This window comes from Leptonotus elevatus, chromosome 2, assembly GCF_054856555.1.
Source record: "Leptonotus elevatus isolate MCC_2025b chromosome 2, RoL_Lele_1.0, whole genome shotgun sequence".
In the NCBI taxonomy this organism is placed as follows: Eukaryota; Metazoa; Chordata; class Actinopteri; order Syngnathiformes; family Syngnathidae; genus Leptonotus; species Leptonotus elevatus.
In genome coordinates, this window is record NC_141240.1 from 13,302,490 (window position 1) to 13,324,842 (window position 22,353).

The window sequence follows — 22,353 nt, forward strand, 5'->3', positions numbered from 1 at the left end:
TAATCATGTTGGACAAATGTTCAAATGATGTTACTTGTTTTTGCTGGCAGCTTGTGTGACTGTGGATCTATTCAACAAATTCTCCATCCATTCCCCCTCTCATCCAGAGAGCCAGAAGTGGAGGCTGTGAGTCGACTCCATCCAGCCGTATTAGCAGCTCGTCAAAATGCCTTTTCAAAAATGGTTCCCGAATAAAAATCTCCTCACGTTCAAGTGTCTGTAAGCTTCCTGTGCCTGCTCTTGTATCCTCTTTGTTATCCTCATATGACCTGTGCTGGGACTGTGCGTGGTGTAAAATAGAATAGATCAGACTCATATTGAATGAAGATGCCTTTTTTTTTTTTTTTTACTGCATTAATGTGAGAAGCTTGTGCAAGTACCCCATGATGCATAAAATGAACAAAGGCGGTTTGAAAACAGAAGCATCGCGCAAGCATTGAGTCCCAGTTCGGTCAACTATTTCTCATGCGGCTGATCATGCGTTTCAAGCTTAAGGGTATCTTCACGTGATTCACATTCTGAATGACCCAAAGCAGAGCAGTTGCTAAAAGGCAAATATAGTTCAATCCGTTTAGGAATTCCACATTTAAGTGAAAAAATACCAATCCATAGCCATTCAACCACATACCTCAGTTCCAACTCTTGTTCCCATGCTTTTACAGTGCAAGTTTTTACTTGAAATGCTGTTAAAGTTGCGTTGTTTGTGATGATCAATGTCTATCAATGGACTATATTTATACATATATTGTATGTGTGCGCTTGTATAGTAAATTAGGTTACATGGAGGTTGCAAGAGATGTGAGCTTCATGCTCAAGGAGTGCTTTATGTAAATTAGTCTAAGTGTTTGGCTAAGGTCAGAGACTCGTCGGCAGCGATTAATCAGCATTTAACAGACTTCAAGTGTTCCACAGCTTTATTTCATCTGTCAGGTGAGCTGCAGCATGTCCTCAAATGCACAGAACGGATATTTCAAAGTTCAAAATCAGATACATCACTCAAAATTTGATTGATAATGATTTTAAGGAGTCGTATAACTTGAAGTATTTTTTTTTCTCCCTTTATTTTGGAGTCAGACTCACAACCCCCGTGAGAATTTCATTGCAAAACAAATTGTTGTTAGAATAGCAACATTCCAACAAATAGGGCCAATACAACACGATGGGGTCCACTAGTCTCTTTTATAAAATAGGTGACCAGAGGTCACCATGGCTAGCGCCGTTATTCTATTGTTCTGAATTACAAGCCAGTGTACCACTCAAATAATTGTAACGCTAATACTTAAATAATGCTGGACTGTTTTAAACTCTATTAATGTTAAAAGCAAATTAATTCTTTATATTAGCTATATTTGGTATGTTGCTTTTTTAAAAATTAATAGATAGATTGTTGTCCTATATCTAGATATCTTGTCCCATTTTCTCTGCAGGAGTCTTCAAGAAGCTAAGTCTGTAAACTTTTCCATTTGGTCTAATTTAATCATTAAAGAACAACTTTTAAATTAAAATCTTGTTTTGTTCCACTTCATAGACATTTCACTTTTCTCTCATCTTCTTGTCCCAGTTTTGTCAAACGATACCTCAAATCAGCTTCTTCTGCACGTGTTCCTTTTTCACTTATTTATAGAATTTGTCAAGTGCAAGATGATGAAAATAGCTGTCCTTTTGAATAATTTTCCAAACTAGCTATTCCCTTGTTTTTAGTTTTTGTGAATGTGCAGGGAAGTGTGGGCATTTATCACGAATGAGTGAGTGTGTGCGTGTGTGTGAGCGCGCTTGTGTGGGCTGTGTTGTAATGTCCCATGTGCATATGATTGAGTTGGTTCGTGTCAGAGGAGCGTGAAGTCAGCGGGATCAGTGCGTGATTGTGAAAAGATGCTCCCGACCACATACTGTAAGTATGTGTAGTCTGCTCACATTTTGTCAGGGACACTAAACAGGGTCTGTATTGTCCTGATAGGGTTGGCAACAGCGTGGCGATCTGGACCAGCGTAATCATGACTGGGCCCGGGATGAAAGAAACTATTGACAGAGTGAAGTGTCTGAAGGGAAGAGAGAGAGAGAGGAATGTGTTGAATTAGAGAATAAGAAGCAGCAAGTGAGGAAAGAGATGTCAGACTTGAGAAGCGTTTGCCTTGTGCACTTTATGAAATTAACTTTGGGTAGCAGGTTTGAGATTATTTTCAGCCACATTTCCAACCAACTCCACGAACCAATTCAGCTCACCATGGTACAGCTCGGAATGGTAAAACCTGATTTAGTAGCATTACTTAAATAGACATCATAACAACCTGATAATGTTAGCACTGAATTTAACATAGACAGAGATTACTTTATTTCGTCACCGCCCTGGCATAACCGAGAAAAAAAGTTGTTTTTTTCTTCCCATTTCTGATTTAGAGATTGTTTATACAGAACTGGTGCAATTCCTTATCCGTATGCCTCTGCACACATTAGTTCATTTTTTTATACACACACCCAAACACACAATACACAATTTATCAACAGTTGCAAACAGTTAAACACCCTGTAAATATGCAGATTTCAGGAGAAATAAACTGGAAGCTTCCCAAGTTTATTGTCCTATTGCAGTGTGGGAATAGCTGATCTTGAAGCAGGTTGCTCTGTTGGAGGGAGCTCTTTACAGGCAGCAGTTGAAAGATATGCTGATCTGGCTGGGACGAGTCTGTACTAATGTATTTAGCCTTTGTTATTTGTCTAGACTAAATTCATTGATGCAATGGTGTGAGGATTGGATGATGATTCAATGGTCTTTTTTGGTGCTTGATGGACGTTATAGAGGACTTTCTATAAGGGCACAAAGGAGGAGATGCTGTATATTTAATACAGTACATTAATACAGTTTGAGTTGATTTGATAGTTTGTGATACTGATTTTGCGGTTTTGAAGATTACATCTGCATTCCCAGCACAGAAAAAATAATGGTTGAATGGAATAATCATTCATATTGAGACATAACTACTCTGTCAATCTACCAATGTCTCTAGTGACGTCCGACCAATAACCTTATATAACTGCACCATAAATTGATTGGTACTCAAATGGAAGAAAAATGAAGAGAATACTATGGCATGTTATATGTATGGTATGGATTGTTTTGGTGAATTATGTGAGAAGTGCATTTCGTGATATTCTTTAACAAAAGATGTGCTTGTTTTAATTTTGTGTTTTTCAGAACTGGAGGCAGTCAAAGTAGAAGAACAGGCCATGAAGTAAAAGCAAGAGCTAAAAGAAGAAGAAGAGCAGGCCACCTCCAAATCTATAAACCTCTGGAAGTGGATTCAATACCTGAAAGAGGCACGACAACACTCGAAGGCCTCCTTTCCTATTACAGTCATGCCCTCACCTCTCATCTTCCCCGTTTTCCTCCTGCTCCTCCCCCTGTCCATGACCTCCTCCTCTTCGGCCATATCCAATCTCCAGTCTTTCTCCCCACCAGAAGGGGGGCTTACACATTTGGTGGTTCATAATAAATCTGGCGAGATTTACCTGGGCGCCGTCAACTGGATCTACAAGCTGTCGAGCAACCTCACCAAGCTCCGAAGCCACGTGACTGGTCCTGTGACGGACAATCCTCGCTGTTACCCTCCGCCAGGCGTCCAGTCGTGCCCTCATGACTTGGTGCAGACTCCCAATATCAATAAACTTCTGCTGCTTGATGATGCCCACAACCGCTTAATTGCCTGTGGGAGTACTTCCCAGGGAATTTGCCAGTTCCTTCGTCTGGATGATTTGTTCAAACTGGGCGAGCCCCACCACCGTAAGGAGCATTATCTATCCAGTGTTGCTGAGGCAAGCACCATGTCGGGGGTGGTGATCTCCCCAGATGCTTTTGGCGGGGGTGGGAAACTTTTTGTTGGCACTCCCATTGATGGGAAATCGGAGTACTTTCCAACACTGTCCAGCCGCAAATTAATGTCCAACGAGGAGAGTGCGGACATGTTCAGCTTTGTCTACCAGGATGAGTTTGTATCCTCACAGCTGAAGATTCCATCAGACACGCTCTCCAAATTCCCCGCATTTGACATCTACTACATTTACGGCTTCAACAGTGAGCAGTTTGTCTATTATCTCACTTTACAGCTTGACACCAAACTCACTTCGCCTGATGCTGGGAGCGAGCAGTTTTTCACCTCAAAGATTGTGCGTCTTTGCGTGGACGATCCCAAATTCTACTCCTACATTGAGTTCCCAATCGGCTGCACCAAGGATGGAGTGGAGTACCGCTTGATCCAGGATGCTTATTTGGCTCGACCGGGGTCCCGTTTAGCTCAGTCGCTTGGTATTCAAGAGCACGAGGAGGTTCTTTTTGCTGTATTTGCCCAGGGCCAAAAGAACAGAGCCAAGCCACCCAAGGAGACGGCTTTGTGTCTGTTCACAATGAGACAGATAAAGGAAAAGATTAAAATAAGGATTCAGTCGTGCTACAGTGGAGTGGGGATACTCTCCCTGCCCTGGTTGCTCAACAAGGAGCTGTCCTGCATCAACTCGGTAAGTGTGTGAGCCTGACTGATTCAGCAAATCATGTTTGCAGCTGTGTCCACGTGTGTCTGTTTGATCAAGCTGTTTCTTAGTTCCTGTATCAGCTCTGTCGAGTTCATACAACAGCAATGAGCTTGTCACAGCTCTAAGCATAGTGTTTGAAATACTGTTTTCATGTAATCGCACATTTTAAGTGGGAGATAAATCGTAGAAAATTTGCCCACTCTAAATGCTTGGAAGTAAAGTGGTCTAAAGTCTACAACTCCTGTTCAAATGCCATGTTTATTTGATTAAAAAAATTAGACCAAGACATTTTACAACTTTTTCATGCAAATCAAAAGAAAATATAAGCTTCAACTTTTGGCCACAATTGTGGAAGTCATTTTTCACAAACACAACACAGCTCTTTGTGAATAAACAAAAAAAAAAAACGGCATAACTACAGTGAACCATGGTTTTGGTAGCATTATGAATCGGGCTGTTTTTCTTCCAATGGAACTAGGGCCTTAGTCAAGGTGGAGGAAATTATGAGCAGTTGCAAATAAGAGTCATATCAGTGTTAGCTGAACGTTGTTTATGGTTAATCAGAGGCATTTTAAATGGTTGAAGGTTTGCGTTGACTCTCACTTAACATGAGTTTGAACGTGACCGTTTTTTTAAATTCTGAACGCAGTCACGCCTCCAGTTCAAAGTGGGTGTGTGCACTTGTGCAACCACATTATCTCAGTTGTTCATTTCAACCTGTCCTTTAAAAAAGGTTTAATTTCCCAATTGAGTTGTACAGTTTGTAGATCACGTTAATGGCGGAAAGGTTTTACCATTAATGTCAGTCACATTAATCTCAGTCTCAGTTTCATGTAAAAAACCCTGTTGCACTGTGCAATACTAGTATAGAAATTGTTGTTGGACATTCCCATTTTTATATATTTCATGGAAAGTAATGCCTTCCTTTTTGGATTAAACAATAACACAAATTCATATAAAAAAAACAAAACAGAACTTGGCTCATGATAGTAGATGTTGATTTATCTGTCTCCGGTTTTGGTTTTGTGTGGAATAATTACAGCAGCAGAAATGTTGCCAATGGCTAGATCTCTTCCTCTTTCACCAAGTTTTAAAGAATAGTAGTCATCTTTTTTCTTCTATAAAATGATTGATGTGAACTACTTTATTGCTATTTTGTTTGTAATTCGTCGTTCGTCCAGAAACTGGGCGAAAGCCAAATCAAAGTCAACAAAAATAAATTGTACTTTTCCTTCTGGGTTGAACTATCAAACACACTTGTGGCTTTGATTGTTACATTTGACCACAGTTCCATTCCAGTGGTCTAATTTAACAATCATAAGCACAATTCAGTGTAATAGTTCAACCACAAAAAAAACCAGATGCCTTACATTCCCCATAATATGCTTCAGAATAGAAGTAAACATGCATTACAATTTCATATACACCAAATGTGGTTGTAAGGATCATTTGATATATTTTGAAACATTTTCATTAGACTTTCTGGAGTCTTCCTGATTCTTGTCTAAGAGTTTCTTGATCACCTAATGTTCATCCCTGCACAAAGTCAATACCTAATAATTCCCATGAAAAACAACAACATTATTTCTGAATGGTCACGCTCTCTTGAATATTGCTTATCTTTTGTTATGTACATCAGATGCTGTTCGCGTTTCCATTTTAAAAGGTATTAGAAATAACTACTTTTTATATCATTTATAGTGCAGTATATTAAAGGTGTATTTTCTCCCTCTTTTGTAGCAAGCCATGAAGCCACAGCAAGATTATATATATATATATATATATATATATATATATATATATATATATATATATATATATATATATATATATATATATATATATATATATATATTTTTTTTTTTTAATTGCCTAATTTTAGCACTCTCATTAAAAAAAAAAGAAGATTTATTTCATTTCACCATTACCTTGAGAAGATTACCACCCTACTTTTTCATGGGCCAACCCCACAAGGAGCTTTCAGTTGCCAGTCAGACCTCTACCAGAATCTTTCATCACGCTACTGTTCACTGTCAAGTCTGCTATCCTCTAACATGGCACCCTAAACGGAGCAGGGCATTTGTGCGGCATTTAATGATTTCAGAAAAAGAATAGTTAATTTTTTAGGTTCTACAGAAAGTTTTGTGCGAAGTTGAGTTTGGAAATGGTGAATAATAAAATGTCTTGTTCGATATGTCCTATATGTTGTTGGATAACACATACTGAAAAGCATTTAACCAAAATCTTGACCCCCAAACAACATTCATCTTTGTCAAATCATAATGGTAGTGTAAAACAGACCACTCCATTATTTAAAATCCTGACAAATGTTCCACTGCCACCTTTCCCAGTTGGCACTGTGTGCCCACTATATGACATTCCGGAAAATCATTTTACGTCACTGTAATCACTAATAAGAATATTTCTCACAATCCAGAATTTGGCAATGTCTTGTATTCCCCTTTCCTCATAGATGAGCATTATGAGTGCCCTGTATCCTCATGAATTATTCAAGTGGTCTCACCTCCTGTTATTCAGTCGATTCTCTGTAACAGCCTGCTATAAATCTCTGAACTACTCTCCACCTCTCTGTCCCCATCCTATCTTTCCTCCTCTGCTCTTCCTACCCTCCTATTCTCTTTAGTGTCTTCCAATCCAGCCTCATTATTTGCACGAAGATTTCTTTCATTTCACCAGTCTCATTCAACTCTTGCCAGTTTTTGACCTCACCAATTCATCCTTTGACCTCCCCTATCTTGCATATTGTAAACTTAAGCATCATTCATATCGCCAGTCCTGCTTCTTTTGTTCCCCTCTCCCTCGTGTCTGCATCCCCTCGCTTTTTCACCAACTCGCTCTGACCTCGTCTCGACTTTCCACTGAGTGATGAGGTAAAGAGTGACTTAGTGTGTAAGCCAGCTCACGAATGTGATCTGAAAACACAATGCAGAGAACAGCTGATGCAATGAAAGACGGGAGTGGATTGATAGAGACTGATGGAGACTGAAAGGAAGTTGATAGAGAGGGATATCGAAGGGGAAGAGGGCACAACTGCTGAATTATTGTTGAGATGGTGTGTAGAGAACAGCATGAGGGATTGAATGTAAAATAGGTACGTGAGCATGTAAAGACTTTACAAGAGAAGAGAAAAGAAATGACTGAAATTATGCCATTTTTCCACAAATTAGAACAGTTCCCAGGTGTCTTTCAAGGGGCTCTTCTGTCTCATGCAAATGAGCCAATGCTCTCCCTGCCCTCCTCTACTGTGGGGCGCACCAACGCGATTATAGTTTTGGAATATGTTGAGTCACATACATAACATAATGTTACTGAATGTTTAACTATGAGCTTTATGTCGCTTTGCAGGTCACGTAAGGAATGAAATTTGGACCCCAAAAGCAGAGAGTCTTTAGATACAAAAATACAAAGTAACAACAGGGAGCAGAACTGGATGCAGAACACAAAAATACAAAGTGACCACACAATTCTATATGACAGAATAAAGGCCTATAAGACAAAAAAAGGATGACAAATGCAGGGCCAATGCACACAGTCACAACATTGCGATTCCTTTTTATTTCATTTTATTTTTTGGGCACATAAGTAAAGTAGCAATGCTTTACTGGAAAATAAAATCACAGCCATCAAATTTCATATTGTTGCTCCTGCATGCAACAGCAAATTCAAATCATATATACTGTACATATGGAGTGTTTAATAGATATTTTTATAGTCTGTTGTTCAGTGCTTTCCAACTTAAATTCAAAATCAATGTTTACTTCAAATTGCTGAGAAATCCCCCACTATGCTGAACATGGCACATTTGCTTGATCTGTTCAGAATATTCAGATTTAATTTACATTTGTAGAGTGCCATAGCTGACTTAGGGCAATAAAAGCTTTACATCTCTGTCACAAGCCCATTGGCCTTGTAGTCTGAAGCGTACTTGTGTGCTTGCAATTATGCAAATTAGCTTACAGTTACATGATTGTCCTTTATAGCCATCTGTCGTTTTGCCTGCAATCGATCAAGGTCGTGTCAGAGGCACTCGCTCTGGGACGCGGCGGTGATGAATTTATCATCTTAACGGCATGTTCAGTGCTTCCTGAAGAGCGCGCGAGCCTGACAGCTCGTTGCCTCTGTCGTTGTGTCAGGTGGAAACTTTCAAGCGGGCCTGTTTCCATAGACAAGGTCGTGTTAGTCAGACAGAACTCCCTCCACAACCCCCAGTACACCCCTAGAAAAGCAAAGTGATATTACTGAAATGATACTCCCTCAAATCCCTCATGTAGGCCCAATTTGAATCCGGTACTGCATGCACCACACACCTCTAGTTACAGAGTATAAATCGAGAACTGTTGCACATTTTTCATATATATTTATATTTTACTTAAAGAAGGCAAACTATGGACTTCTACAAATTTGCTGCACTTTTGATGTCACAATCTGGAAAAATTAAGAATGGCTTACTCAAATTTTGGGGAAATAGCTCACAAAAGTTTTACTTGGTTTTGTAATTTCATACCTAATCGGTAGGCAGGCACTCAGGAGACCCAACTATTTTTATACAGTAAAAGTAATGGAAAAGTAAATTAAGATTGTCTACTAAGAGACTGTGGGTGTAAATCAGCAGAAGTGCTAGCTCTGGAAAATTTACAAAATTAAAAAAACAAAACAATAATGATTTCCACATAACCTCTGAGAAGAAATAATCCATTTAATTTGAGCTGTAATTGTAGATAATGTTGAGACTTGAGGTGGTCTACCACCTACAACCTACTTTACCATTCAGAGCACACAAATGTTCAAACAAGAGGTTAATGACTTTGGTCTTTAATAACATTTGACCACTTCTTCATCTCAATGCAAGCTCAACACTTTGTTTACCACAGTGACAGGAGGTGCGGAGTTAGAACTCAAACACAAGCAAGTTACGGAAGAGTTGGGAAACACAGAGTCTTTAGCCTATATACAAAAAATACAGAGTACCAACACACAGCAAGCTGGATTCAGATGGCCGAGAAGAAAACCTTGACTAAGAGCCTTGAGCGGGCTTGATGCAGAAAACCTTAAATTAGAGAGCACGGCTGGCTGGATGGAAGCAACCTTGAACACATGATAGAACAGCTTGCATGGAAGATTAGAGATAGGATATTTTGACGTGCTGAAAAAACCTGGGCTCAGGAACGTTGACGTACTAACAAAAGCGTCAGTAAGTCTCACTAGGGCAAAATTCTATATGACAGAATAAAGACCTATATGATAAAATAAGAGTGACTAAACAAAGTGTGACTAATTCAAGACCATAGTAACTGCTTAGCAACTGTATCATCACAAGGGACATAATAACCACATAGCAACAATGCAATAAGAGTGACTAGACAAAATCAGACTACCTAATACGTCATCATCATAAGGGATAGAGCAACTGTATAGTAGGGTTGGGCGGTATTTACATTTTTAAGTTTTACCGTCTCCACATTTCACCGGGGTACATGGTCATACCGTTGGTAATTTTAGACTTTTTTTTTTAAGACTTATCTTGCGCTGACAACAGCCAATCTGTCGAGAAGTTAATGGTCACAGATCTGTTCACTTTGTGCTCCGGTTGCATTTGTAATAATCTTTTGTGTGACGAAGTACATTTGAATGTCTGTCACTCCATGACAGCACGTCTTTAGCTAAAGCGTGTAGCTGACGTGCATGCGCTTCTTTTACGCCGCTGAGCCAAGCTCAGATAGCATTTCGTAGAATACATTGTTCCCCGCAGACGCGCACAAACTTCTACAGTCCTCCACACTTACAAACTGTTTCTCGGTTTACTGAACTTTTTTAATGAAACACGCTGTGGGCGCACATTGGACATCTACACAAATTTGAAAAAAAATACAAATGTCGTGTTATGAAAGAATTTTGTTTAATGTCATAATAGGTCATTATATATATATATATATATATATATATATATATATATATATATATATATATATATATATTTTTTTTTTTTTAATGACGGTATTGACAGTGACACCGTTGCCATTTTTGGACACCCCGGGATACCGTATTACCGTTTTACCGCCCAACCTTACTGTAAAGCAACTACAAATATTCTCATGAGACATAGCAACTGCATAGCAACTGACAACATCAACATTATATCATGACCCCAACCCAAAAACTGTCACATAATTGACCCAATGACCCAACCCAAGACACAGTCAAAAACAATGACCCTAAAAGTGTATTTCACAACTGTAGGGGGAGCCAGGCTGCAAAAACAACACACTGTTGCCCTAACACTAAGTCTCAGTGAATTTATTGTTATTATAATTTTTTAAGCTATTTCAAAAAGCTATAAAGCTGTGTCTTAATTTTCAAGGACAAATAAAGGCATCCACATCACAACGCTGTGAGAAGTAATGATGCTTGTGATGCATTCATATTATGCTTCTGAGATTGAAACGTCTCAGTGTCGCGTTGTCTCCATTTTGAAGGGCGGCCTGCTCTTGGAACTCCTTGCTGACTGTTCACTGAACATGTTTTTGAAAAGTTATTCATAAAACATCACTTGCTTTGCTTTACCACAAGATGGTGATGATTATTTTCCCCAGACATGTCCTCGAGGGAGTTGTAACACTTTGATTACACTCAGGAGATTTCCATTGAATTAATTGCATCCATTCCATTACATGTTTGTGACCTCTGGAATTAATTAGTGTTACCATTTAGGATTTAGGTCTTGCCTCTCTTAAAGTAGGCTGACGACAACATTTGATTATTATTTTTTTTCTTTATATGATGTCACAGAATTCTTCTTAATCAATAGATACTGTACTTTATTATTATTATTATTATTATTACTACTTTATTAATCATTTGTCTGTTATACTCTTCCATATTAGTAATATCAGTGTAACAATTAGTGCCTGGACGCGTACTGCAAATCCACGTTCACTGTTGACCATTTACCACCGAATCAATTTGAAAGGTTTACCAATTGTACTTTTTTCAAAACATATTAGATTGTACCAAGACTGTATGTGGCCCATATGCTAACACAGCCGCGTCAACCGACGGGAAGTGCTGAACTGATTGAAATGGACTTTGTCAATAGTACATATTAATGTCAGTATAACAAAGCATTTTTATAAATTTAATATAATAATTTACAAGAACGTAACCACAAGATAAGTCGAAATCATCATCAAAATTCTAATATGTGTCCTTGTTCTTAACAAGAAACTTACTTTTAAAAGTGGGTGTACTCATTTATGTTGATTACTGTAAATTACTCTAAAAATGTCATGTTGCAACAACACATATAAGCATGCACCCCTACATTTTTTTCCCAAATTTGATACAGAAAGAAAATTCAGAAATATTTTTTACAACCCACACCTATTACAAATCTTCTACTGATTGCAATGCATTGTTCTTCTTCCAAAATCCTCCGACCTGGGCGTATAGTGACTGCGTCATGTTTGGTCAGATTTTTCCTAAACAATGTTAGTCGAATTGTTGATTGTCTGACATTGTGGGCAATTGACTTTAGCGGCTCTGTGAAGTCAAATGGCAGGTCTGTCCCTTTTGCCTCCTCGTGTGTTGCCTCGTTATTGCAAAGAGGCCAGTGTTTCTCAGCTGGGAGTTAAAGTGCTGGGTGACCTTCGCCGGCTGTGGGCTGCCATCCAGCTCTACAGCTCTTTAAGCGGGCAGACGCGGCTGCAACGTTACCCACTCAGAATGTCAAATGAGACTTATTCAGAAACGGCGATAGTATCCCTCGTGCATGTGAGTATTTGCTAAGGGTTCTCTATCTCTCTTTTGTTCGTCTTCAAAAAAGGCCATGTGGATGTCAGAGAGAAAAATAAGGAAACTATTATAGTCCACTTTCTCATTTGCTCCGGATTAGTTTCCTTCTCTTCTCCTCTTGCTATTAATATTAATCACTGTTGGCCAGGATTACGGTCTATTTTTGAGTGGCATTTTTGTATATACCGACTTCCTGGCAGCTGACAAGCGTTTATGTGTACAAGAGTGCACGTCGGTGTTTGTTTCCATCTGTTTATTGCTTCCTTCTTTCCCTGTTATTCTTATTTTATCTTCAGTCTCATTAGAGTTGTCTTTGTTCCGCAAAGGACGGATCACCCACGTTGCATCATGCTTTGGGCCTCCTGGGTGGGGAATATCATGGCTCCAAATGGCTGAGTTTACATCATGCAGGATGATTTTATATTTGATATTACCCACAGCAATATTGTGTTTACGAGGAGATGTGGACATCACAATTACAATCCAGTAATAATGTAAGAGTGGAACACCTACGGCCAAACTCTGGTCAAACTCCACGTTTGATTTTAAACTAATTGTTTCCATAGCAAAATAATGCGGCCATCGTAAAACCTTGAACTCTACAAACATACTTTAAAACAACTTTTTTGATTCATTTTATTATTATTATTATTACATGAATTTTATAAATGTAAACACAACTTGGAGAAAGTAATACATTTAGATAGTTGGTCATTAGTATTGTTGCTATCTGCCTTTGTTGGATGAGAAATTATTGCTATACATTGTTTAAATGTCCTTATGAGACTCAAGTGCCACTTCACACATTTGGATCAAGATGCCAGACAAGATTCCGGAAGTCCAATATAAAAGCTTTTTTCTTTATCTTGATCGGAGCAGGGTTAAATTGGTTTTGTTGTCAAAACTGTTCTTTTGGGAAATCCGTTTTAATGAGGTGTTGTTTTCTCTTCATTGTCTTGAGGGATATCACACCATGACACAGCAAAATGCTACACACCTCTAGACTTTCTAATGATATCCGTTGTGATGTGTGCGTTTATTTGTCTTGTGATATTTCTGGCCTCAAGCTGGATTTGTGTGTTTCCTGTGAAATCTTCCTAATTTGTAGGTAATTCTCAATAGGAGGATTTATGAATAGTGCCTGTGAAGCAATTTTATTGCTCAGTTGTTCATTGTTAGCTCGAGCACATGACAGGATGGATTAATGACCACAATTGGTTCGCAATAGCGTCAGCTGGTTGTGGATTTTGAGTATTTCAAAGCTTAAGGCCACGGAGACTAAACTCTTTCTTTGGAAACTTTCGAATTGAGCCATACCATATTGAATCAAATGCAATATTTCTCTTTAAACATTTCTCAGCTGTTATGGTTATGTTCCATATCTAACTTGAATAATTATTGTATCGTGATGTTTGGATATCGTTACCTCCATAGTCATTGCACAACCTAAATGTCCAAACAGATTGCACCAAAGCCCTCCCTATACTGCCCACAGTCTTTAGGGGGCAAATATTTCTATGCTATCTCGTAATGGTGTTGTATTAAGGGATTTTTGATTTTTTTTTAAAATGGAAGGCATTTTACCATTTACCAGAAATGTAATCAGTCCACTAATTGTTTTATGCTTAATAAACTGTGGTCCCAATAGGGGATAGGCGTGTACTCCCACTCAGGCAACATGCCATGTAGGGTTGTGTGCTTGTGCAATGCTGCACCTGTGTGTTAACATTTGCTATGCGCACTCCTCTGTGATGGCAGATTTGAGGCTCACACTTTTGGGTGAGCTCCCGCAGTGGTCTGTTGTAATTGGATTAGGGCTGTCAGGAATGGCTTTAGTTGCGATTACACAGATTACGCTCGGCTGTGCTCGGATGGGCAGCCCAACTTTAAGAGCATCATCTGGTTTGGGTTACAGTGCATAGAAAGAGCAATTTGGCTTCAGTGAAGCTGTAATGCAAGATGTTATAAACTGTCATTTCAGTTTTTACTCTTTGCATAAGAGAGGGTCTGGCTCAAATGTTTTCGTTGTTGTTGTTGTTGTTGATCCCAAAGGTGCTTGATGGGCTGGAGGTCAAGTTCTTTCACACCAAAAGCCGTTTAAGCATGCTGGAACAGAAAAAGACATTCCATAACTTGTTTTTCACAAAGTTGAAAACGTGTAATTGTCTCATATATTTTCCAGTGATATAGCCATATTCTTGATAGAATAATTGATTATGATGTATGATTTTCCATTACTTTCATCCACATGATTCATTTTTAAACTGTTGCAACTCTAAAGATGATATTTTGTAATCAAGAAAAAGAAGGAATTCAAACAAAAGCAAGGGATTGAAGAGAACCAACGTGTGTGAAACAAGTTAAATATGTAAACACTTACAGCATAATAGCAAGCAAACCGTGGAATACATCAAGATGCAAAATAAATGCTGAAATGCTTTCTCACACTTCTGCCTGCAGCTTTTTATTTTCTACCATTTCCACAAATCTCTTTGCTGCCAGGCCGCCTCCTTTTCCAACTCAACTCTCCCTATTTCATTTCAACCAAACCAACAAACACTTGCTGAAATGTCAATGTGTCTTATTTTTAGTCTTGAGCTAATATGAATAATAAAAAAAAAAGTTATTTCCCGAATTGGATAGTGCTACTGAAGAACCAACATTTTTACATGTTGAGGAAGATATACAAAAAGTGGGAAGTACGGGAATTTATAATTACCTTTTGAAGTATTATGAAATTAATGGACATGTCTTAATGGCGCTACCCATCTGTTTGTCATCCTCCATGAACCAGGAAGTAATTGGTGGACCAACACACCAATGTTCCAATAGTTTTTCTACCTTTTGTTAACTGTTTGACCAGCATTCTGCCTACTTAGGAAATGTTACTGTTGATAATCTGGCAGCATTCAAAAAATTAAGCAATTTAAGTAAATTACACAGAACACTGAGAACAATGTTATGATGAGCTCTTTGTAAAGTCACTGTGCACATATTTTTTTTAACAGATGTCTATTTTTCAGTTTAGAGTATATATAATGCATTTCCAGTATTCTATATTGACACACATCTCTTAATAAATATGCAAGTGTACACTACAGTGATTTTCCGAATTGGACTCATCCTTTATACATCATTTCTCTTGACTAATATGACCAGCTTTGGTATGGTATGGTATTTCTTTCTTTCTTTCTTTCTTTCTTTCTTTCTTTCTTTCTTTCTTTCTTTCTTTCTTTCTTTAAGAATGCCCAAGCTTGTAAAAAATCAACCACTGTACAGTGGGGATGCACTGAAATGAAAATTTTGGGCCAAAACCGCAAATGAAAAATGCTTGACCAAAAAGCCGGAAAGAAAATGATGCAAATTTTTACTATCATTGCATTTATTATAATTAATTAAAATTATAATATTATTATAAAATATTTATTTAGCACTGGCATTTTAACCAAGCACAATATAAATTGAAATTTACCCACACCGCAGACATGTTGGCTAATGGTACATTAAGCACCAAACATGGGTTGAGCATTTTCTGGCGGTGCGATTGCACTTTATAGTCGATGTAGTTTGCACAGGCGGGCACGAATGCGTGCGGCGGGACGAGGTGCGGCGCACTTAAAATCGGCACATTCACCAAATTTTAAAAATAAATAAATAAATTTGTTCGCACCAGCTAATCGGCTTCGGGAACAGACTGCAAAGCCACACACAGCGTCCTGTACAGGTCTGTCGCCACCCGGAGATAGCGTTTAGTGTTTAAAGCTGTTGATAGCAATAGTTCTAACATTAGCTAAAGTATTTAGCACGGCCACCGGGATGCCAGTGAAAGGGGGGAAGCGTTCGAGGGGCTCTTATAAAGGGAAGGCGCTGCAGGAGAAAGAGTGGCTCACCTGTACTGCAGTACACGGCAGTTCTGTCTTTTTTTGACCCTCTTAAAAAGCGACGCCCCTCTCTTCCGGAGTGCGGAACGACCCCGGGAGCCAGCCATAAGCGAGGCGGACACTCACCCCCGGGTTCGCTGTTTAATTCAAACAAACGCTTGCTTGCAGCGTTTTTTGCTTGCGTCACCACAACTTCCTATTTCGGCCATTTTCTTTCGGCTTTAACTTTATTTCGGCCGAAGCTTTTCGGTGGCCGAATATTCGGTGCATCACTACTGTATAACTGTACAGTATATTATCTGCTGCTTGTACATGCTACGATGAGTGTGTATTGTGTAACGTAGCCTAGTGTGATGAAGGCAGACAAGGCTGCTAGATGCACTTCTGTTCTGTCATTAGGAAGGGGATGTCGAGGTTGAAGCAACACATTTTTGTCCATTTGACACACTTCTCTTGGATATACATGATGCACACACAGAGACACACACAAATGTTAAAAAGTGAGTGCGTGTGTGTTTAAGCAGCTCAAAGCCTCAAGTGCCCCCCATCTGTCTGACAGATGTTTAACATCCCTGCTGCACCCCCTGCCCCGTCACACACGTGCAAACATAAACTGCCTTTACACACAGACACACATGCATGCACGTGTGCACGCGCACACACTGCCCTCATTAGCAACCAATTAAAGAGCAGATATTGGCTCACTAGGGAGAACCAAAGACCAACCAGTTTTGTTCTCCGTCTACAGTGCCAGGTCACAGCAAATATCTGGACACAAGCCAGACTATTATGTGTGTGTGTGTGTGTGTGTGTGTGTGTGTGTTTTGTGTGCATATGCGTGTCTGTTGTTGACTTATTTACCCAAAGTTTGGCAGTCCATCCTCTTCTGTGGTCTAAATTAGAACGGACATACAAACACATAATTAAATGCATTATTCAATTGGACAAGTACTGTTGCATCAGCTTTCCAGTCCCAGTGCAGCTCCTTCTTTAACAGAAGAGTAATGTGTTTTATGTCAAATTTAGATGGGGAGAATGTAAAGGAACATAACCACTGTAATTAATACGGCTAATACTTAAAAAAAGAATCGAGTGAAACTTAAATATTCAGAAATCATAGATGTATTCTGTTTTCTGTTAAGCGGCACTGTGGCACATCCGCCTCAGAGTTCTGAAGTTGTGGGTTCAAATCCGGGCTCTGAATGGAGTTATCATGTTCTCCCTGTGCTTGTGTGTGTTTTTTTTTGTGGTCAAACTGGTTTCCACTTACATCCCCAAAACATGCATGTTAAGTTCATTAAGAAATAATGGGTGGATATTTTCTATTGACAATGTTTAACTACACACTGTAAAATCTGTATCCAGTCACCTAGCCGAAGTAGCATTTTTTTAAGTGCAACTTTTTTGTTTTGTTTAATAGTACAGTACTGTATTTCTGTTGTACTATAATTTTTGGGAGAGTACATCACTGTATTTAAGCATGAATTTAACAGTTATGCAATATAAAGTGTGCCACTAACCACGGTTTATCATAAAAATAAAACTTGATATAGTGCAAGCAAGTCCTTGATGGTGATGTAGGTACATTTGAAATGTAATGTAATATACTTCTTTTCTTTTTAAATTATTTGGTCATCATCACATTTCCCTAATTCCTTTCTGTGATGCCATCCAGTTTCATAAAAGAAGAAATACAGTGGAACCTCAAAGTTTGAACGTCTCGGAATTCGTACAATTCGGACTTCAACCAAAAAATTGGAGTAAAAAATGCCTCGGAGTTTGAATTCATTTTCGGAGTTCCAACACCAAAGCAAAGCAAGCTAAGCCGAACATACCTTGAAAAAGGGTAGCCGAGTGAAGCCGAGCAATGCCGAATGCTCACGTTGCGGTAGTTGAGACGATGCGCTGCTCATTTCCAGTCAGATCGTGAATATTCCCAGAGGTGCTCCCATACTCGCGAGTGCATTTTGCTTTTTCCAATTTTCTTCGCCATGGGCCCAAAGAAAGACAGCAGTGCCAGTGGCAGCAAAGAAAAACATACAGTGCTACGAACCACAGTGGAATTAGAAAGGAGATTATCGCGCCGTTGTAACTACCGTGACTACTTCTGTAAATACTGGCACAAGGACCCCCCTTATCTGTTCAACAACGTGCCTGACGTTAAACAATGCACGCAAGGACCGCTTAGTAGTCCAACAATATGCCTAATATAAAATACACAAACTCAGCACTGAACTAAAGCCAGCATTAACATAGCATTTATCATCCACTGATGCCATCACACCACAACAAAAAAGGTAAGGTATTTTTTTATTGTTTAAATACTGTACAGGGTGTAAATGTAAAAAACATAAATATAAATTAAAATAGGAATTTTCTGTTTTTGGAGCTTGGGAACGGATTAATTGCATTTACATTATTTACTATGGAAATTTTCGGAGGTTGAACAATTCGGACTTTGAACACTCCGCAGGAACAAATCATGTTCAAACTCCGAGGTACCACTGTATTGCTGAAATTCTCAGTTGTATGATCTCAGGTGCATTTGACTTAAGAGGTTCTTCTATACATTAGCTTATGGAGGACCAAAACTGACAAAATCAAAAATAAACAATAAATAAATAAAAACTGATAAAATAATATTATTCAAAAATTAAATACATAAAAAAAACGAAAAAAACATATATCCCTAAATAAATAAATACAAGTAAAAACAAATACACAAATAAAAAACAAGATTACAAAATAAAAATAAATATAAAAATAAATATTGAATTAAATACCTAAATAAATATATGAATATAATTAAATATCAATCATTAAATGCTCTCACATTTATTTATTTTATGCTGCAGACGCTCTGTCAGATTGAAATGTTATTCAAATGAGGGTTTTATATCCGTTTTTATTTTCACTTTTATTCATTTATTTATTTAGTCATTTATTTATGTTTAATTTTGGCAGTTTTGGTCCTCCTTATTAGTTAGGTACTTCACATAATAGCAATTGTTTACTGACACCCTGCTTTGCAAAGTTCACCTTTTTTTTTTTGGGGTGTTGGATTGTGTAAATATGATGGTCCACAATAATGGCCATCATAGATTTGATGTGTTTTCCCCAGAAAACTACAGCAAGGTCAGGGCTGCAGGCAACTGTTAGGAGTAAATCGAAACTCTTTTTCTACATTGAACGTAATTAGCGACGACAAGCACACTGTTGACCCTTCGTCTAATTCCATGTTTCTCCTCCTTGTTTCCCGTCCTCACCCACTCTCAGTCTGTATCTCAACTCACATTCATCATTCAAGACTTTGGCAAAGGGTTTGTGTGTGTGTGTGTGTGTGTGTACGCGTGTGCGTACATGCGCCATGTGTGTGTGCGAGAGATGCCAGGGGCTACGCTGCGACTGTGTACAGCAGAGGTCTTGGGCAAGGACATCACAGGGGACTCTGTCCTTGTATCACCCCCTACAAATGGAACACAAAGGTGTTCATGGTTGTAATGATGTTGTGTGTGGCTCGAGCTAGGAATAATAATAGAACCGTCAGCCTATGGGGACAAGTGACATAATATTGGGGGACACTGCAGTTTCAAGAGGAAATGTCCTTCCACTCTGGGCAAAGTTGATGGTCAATTATTGTGAAGTAAAGATCAATGTCACTATTTGTGCAAAAAAAGATCACCTAAAATCTTTCCGTGTCTTCTGTCTTACTTACCGACCAACCATAACATCATGATGACTATTTTTAAAATCTAATGAGATCCAGTAAAATTGGCTACCTATTTAAACAGTATATTAGACTCCGTTAACAGCAATGGTTCTCAGCTTGTGGTCTTCTGATCCTGGGGGTCTGAAAAAATAATGAATAATTAATGATTTTGTCATATCATTTAGTGAAGTGCATATCTAGGTACAGGTGTGCCAGTTAAACAAACCGAACACTGTAAACCATTTACTTCTCTCTACGTTAGCTTTTAGTCAATTCAAATCTGATGAGTAGTGCGATGTATCATCACATGAATCTGACATCCCTCCATGTGCAAAACATGTTTAGCTCGTAATGATGGATACATTTTGAATTCAATTCAAATAAATTCAAATTTTTTTTTTGTATTAAACTGGTCATTCATATTTAGGTTGAAATATATAAATAAATAATTAAATAATTATTACATCTATAAATAAATAATTACCATTCATTCCATTCATCTGTCATTTTTCAAGCGCAGAAAGCAAATACTGTACATTGTATTTGTGTTTAATATGAAGTACTTTTTAATAGCAAAGGCATATTATTACGTTGTCTTTTTTTTTTAAACAAAACAAAACATTAGTCTTTTTTTAAGGTGTTTTTACCAGAATAATAAGCACACTATTTTGAGAATAAAAGTTGATAAATTTCATCTTTTGATCTTCTCTTGGACACATGGCAACTTTTCAAATTTGTATCCTGACAAAAGACATATTTATTTCGGAATCCTTACAACTTTTTTTGTTATTGAATAATACAACTGAATTCACATAACAATGCAATTTTTTTTCTACAAAATTATAGATTTGTAACTATTTTAACTTTATGGCTTTTTTCTTAAAAATAGTCAGCTTTTTATGTTTTTTTTTACAGGCATATGTTAATAATTCTTTAGCGGTATTATCTCTGTAAGGGTTTCTGTAACCAAAAAGTTGAAACCCTGGTCGACAGTATACCATAGACAGTGTTCTTCAATTCCACTGCAAATTACACCCACAGTATAATTACATTTGTGCGATGAATCAAAACAGAGGTCAATTACAGTTATATAAGCATTCTGGTTATGATGTTGTGGCAACTGGTGTATGTAAAACTTGGTTAAAGAACATATTTAGCCCTTCTACATTTGATACAGGTGATTATAAACCTATTCCCATGAGAAATATTCAGTTTGGTTTGGAATGAATGGTTAACATCTATTTCATCTTTCCTTGTCACCTCCGGATGTTTTTGTTTTTCTGGTTCCACTCCAGTCTCATGAACTAGCCTGCCTGCATGATTGCCATGAAATTCTGACAATGGCCTGCTTTATTCACACATGGGCTCAGTAGGATATTACATAGATGATGAACTATGAAGCTGGCAGAGTAAAGTCTGTTTTATGTCTGGTCCTCACAGTTCTCTTTACTGCTTCGAAGTATGGGCCGATTCGTATCCGTCATCTCATCTCCCAACATCAGGGAGACGTTTTACCGTGCCAAATTCATTCTGGAGCATGACAATCAGCCCAACAACGCTGCCAGAGTCCTACAGTACGATAGTCGGTGAGAAAAAGAACAAGGGGTCCTGCAGCAGATGGTGCAAACCCCCCCTGAGCCTTGATCTCAACATTGTCCTGCCTGCCAGATTATAGAAGGACTTTTGGCAAATGGATTTTTTGTGTGCTTTTGCACTCTGTGGAGAAAACATTGATAAACTCGGATGAAGGATTCTCACACTGCAGGCATAATTTAGTCTGCAGATTCAAATGTTTTATGCTGATGTCTTCAAATATTTTCCTGTTATAGATGTTCAACCAAAATAAAAACGTTTTTTTTTATTTTCTATTTTTATTAGTATTCTGAGAGTGTTCTCCAGTAGAAACTGTCATCAAGGGCAAATGACAGGATTTTCCATCTCAAGTAATGCAAAAAAAATAAATAAAAAAAAATGCCATTTTCAAGGTTTACCTTTGTTTGTCTCGCTCAGGCAAAATTGTCTTGGAGCAAGGGACAGCTGCATCTATGTCTGAACGATTAATTGCATTTGCAATTAAATCGCGGTTTGACAAAGCGCGATTACGTAATTGTGAAAGGCTGCGATTTAAATGCCCATTGAAACGTAGTGGAAGGAGAGAAAGAGGGAGGGGGAGCAGGAACGTCACTGCTGTAACTGCACGTAATTTTGCTGAGTTTTTTTGTTTCATGAGACCATGAGACGAATGTCCAACATGTTTAATCTGTTTGATCTTGGATTCAAAACAACACTTCACCGTTGTGAGTTATGACTTTTCGGATGCCAGAGTGTCGCGTGTTTTGTAAACTGAGTGTACACGCAAGTGAGCGGCAGCGGCTGATAAATTTGAGTTATCCTATATTTTGAGGTTAAAAAGGCAATATGTTGTGTCGT

General features: G+C 38.3%; 1 protein-coding gene and 1 long non-coding RNA gene across 3 annotated transcripts in view; one reads left to right on the top strand and one right to left on the bottom strand.

Moving 5' to 3' along the window:
• The window catches only part of LOC147178498 (plexin-A1-like), a 221,003-nt gene that overhangs the window by 27,994 nt on the left and 170,656 nt on the right, over window positions 1-22,353 (top strand). For both annotated transcript variants that reach the window (XM_086067345.1, XM_086067346.1), the window contains exon 2: window positions 3,194-4,509. In XM_086067345.1, the coding sequence (XP_085923471.1) occupies window positions 3,355-4,509 (1,155 nt within the window). In that variant the 5' untranslated portion in view covers window positions 3,194-3,354. The remainder of the gene's footprint in view (window positions 1-3,193; window positions 4,510-22,353) is intronic.
• Window positions 13,047-18,316, bottom strand: LOC147178499 (uncharacterized). The gene is made up of 3 exons (XR_015093993.1): window positions 18,050-18,316; window positions 17,076-17,107; window positions 13,047-14,439 (listed from the first exon to the last, which is right to left on the bottom strand). It is a non-coding gene; the product is annotated as an uncharacterized LOC147178499 (long non-coding RNA).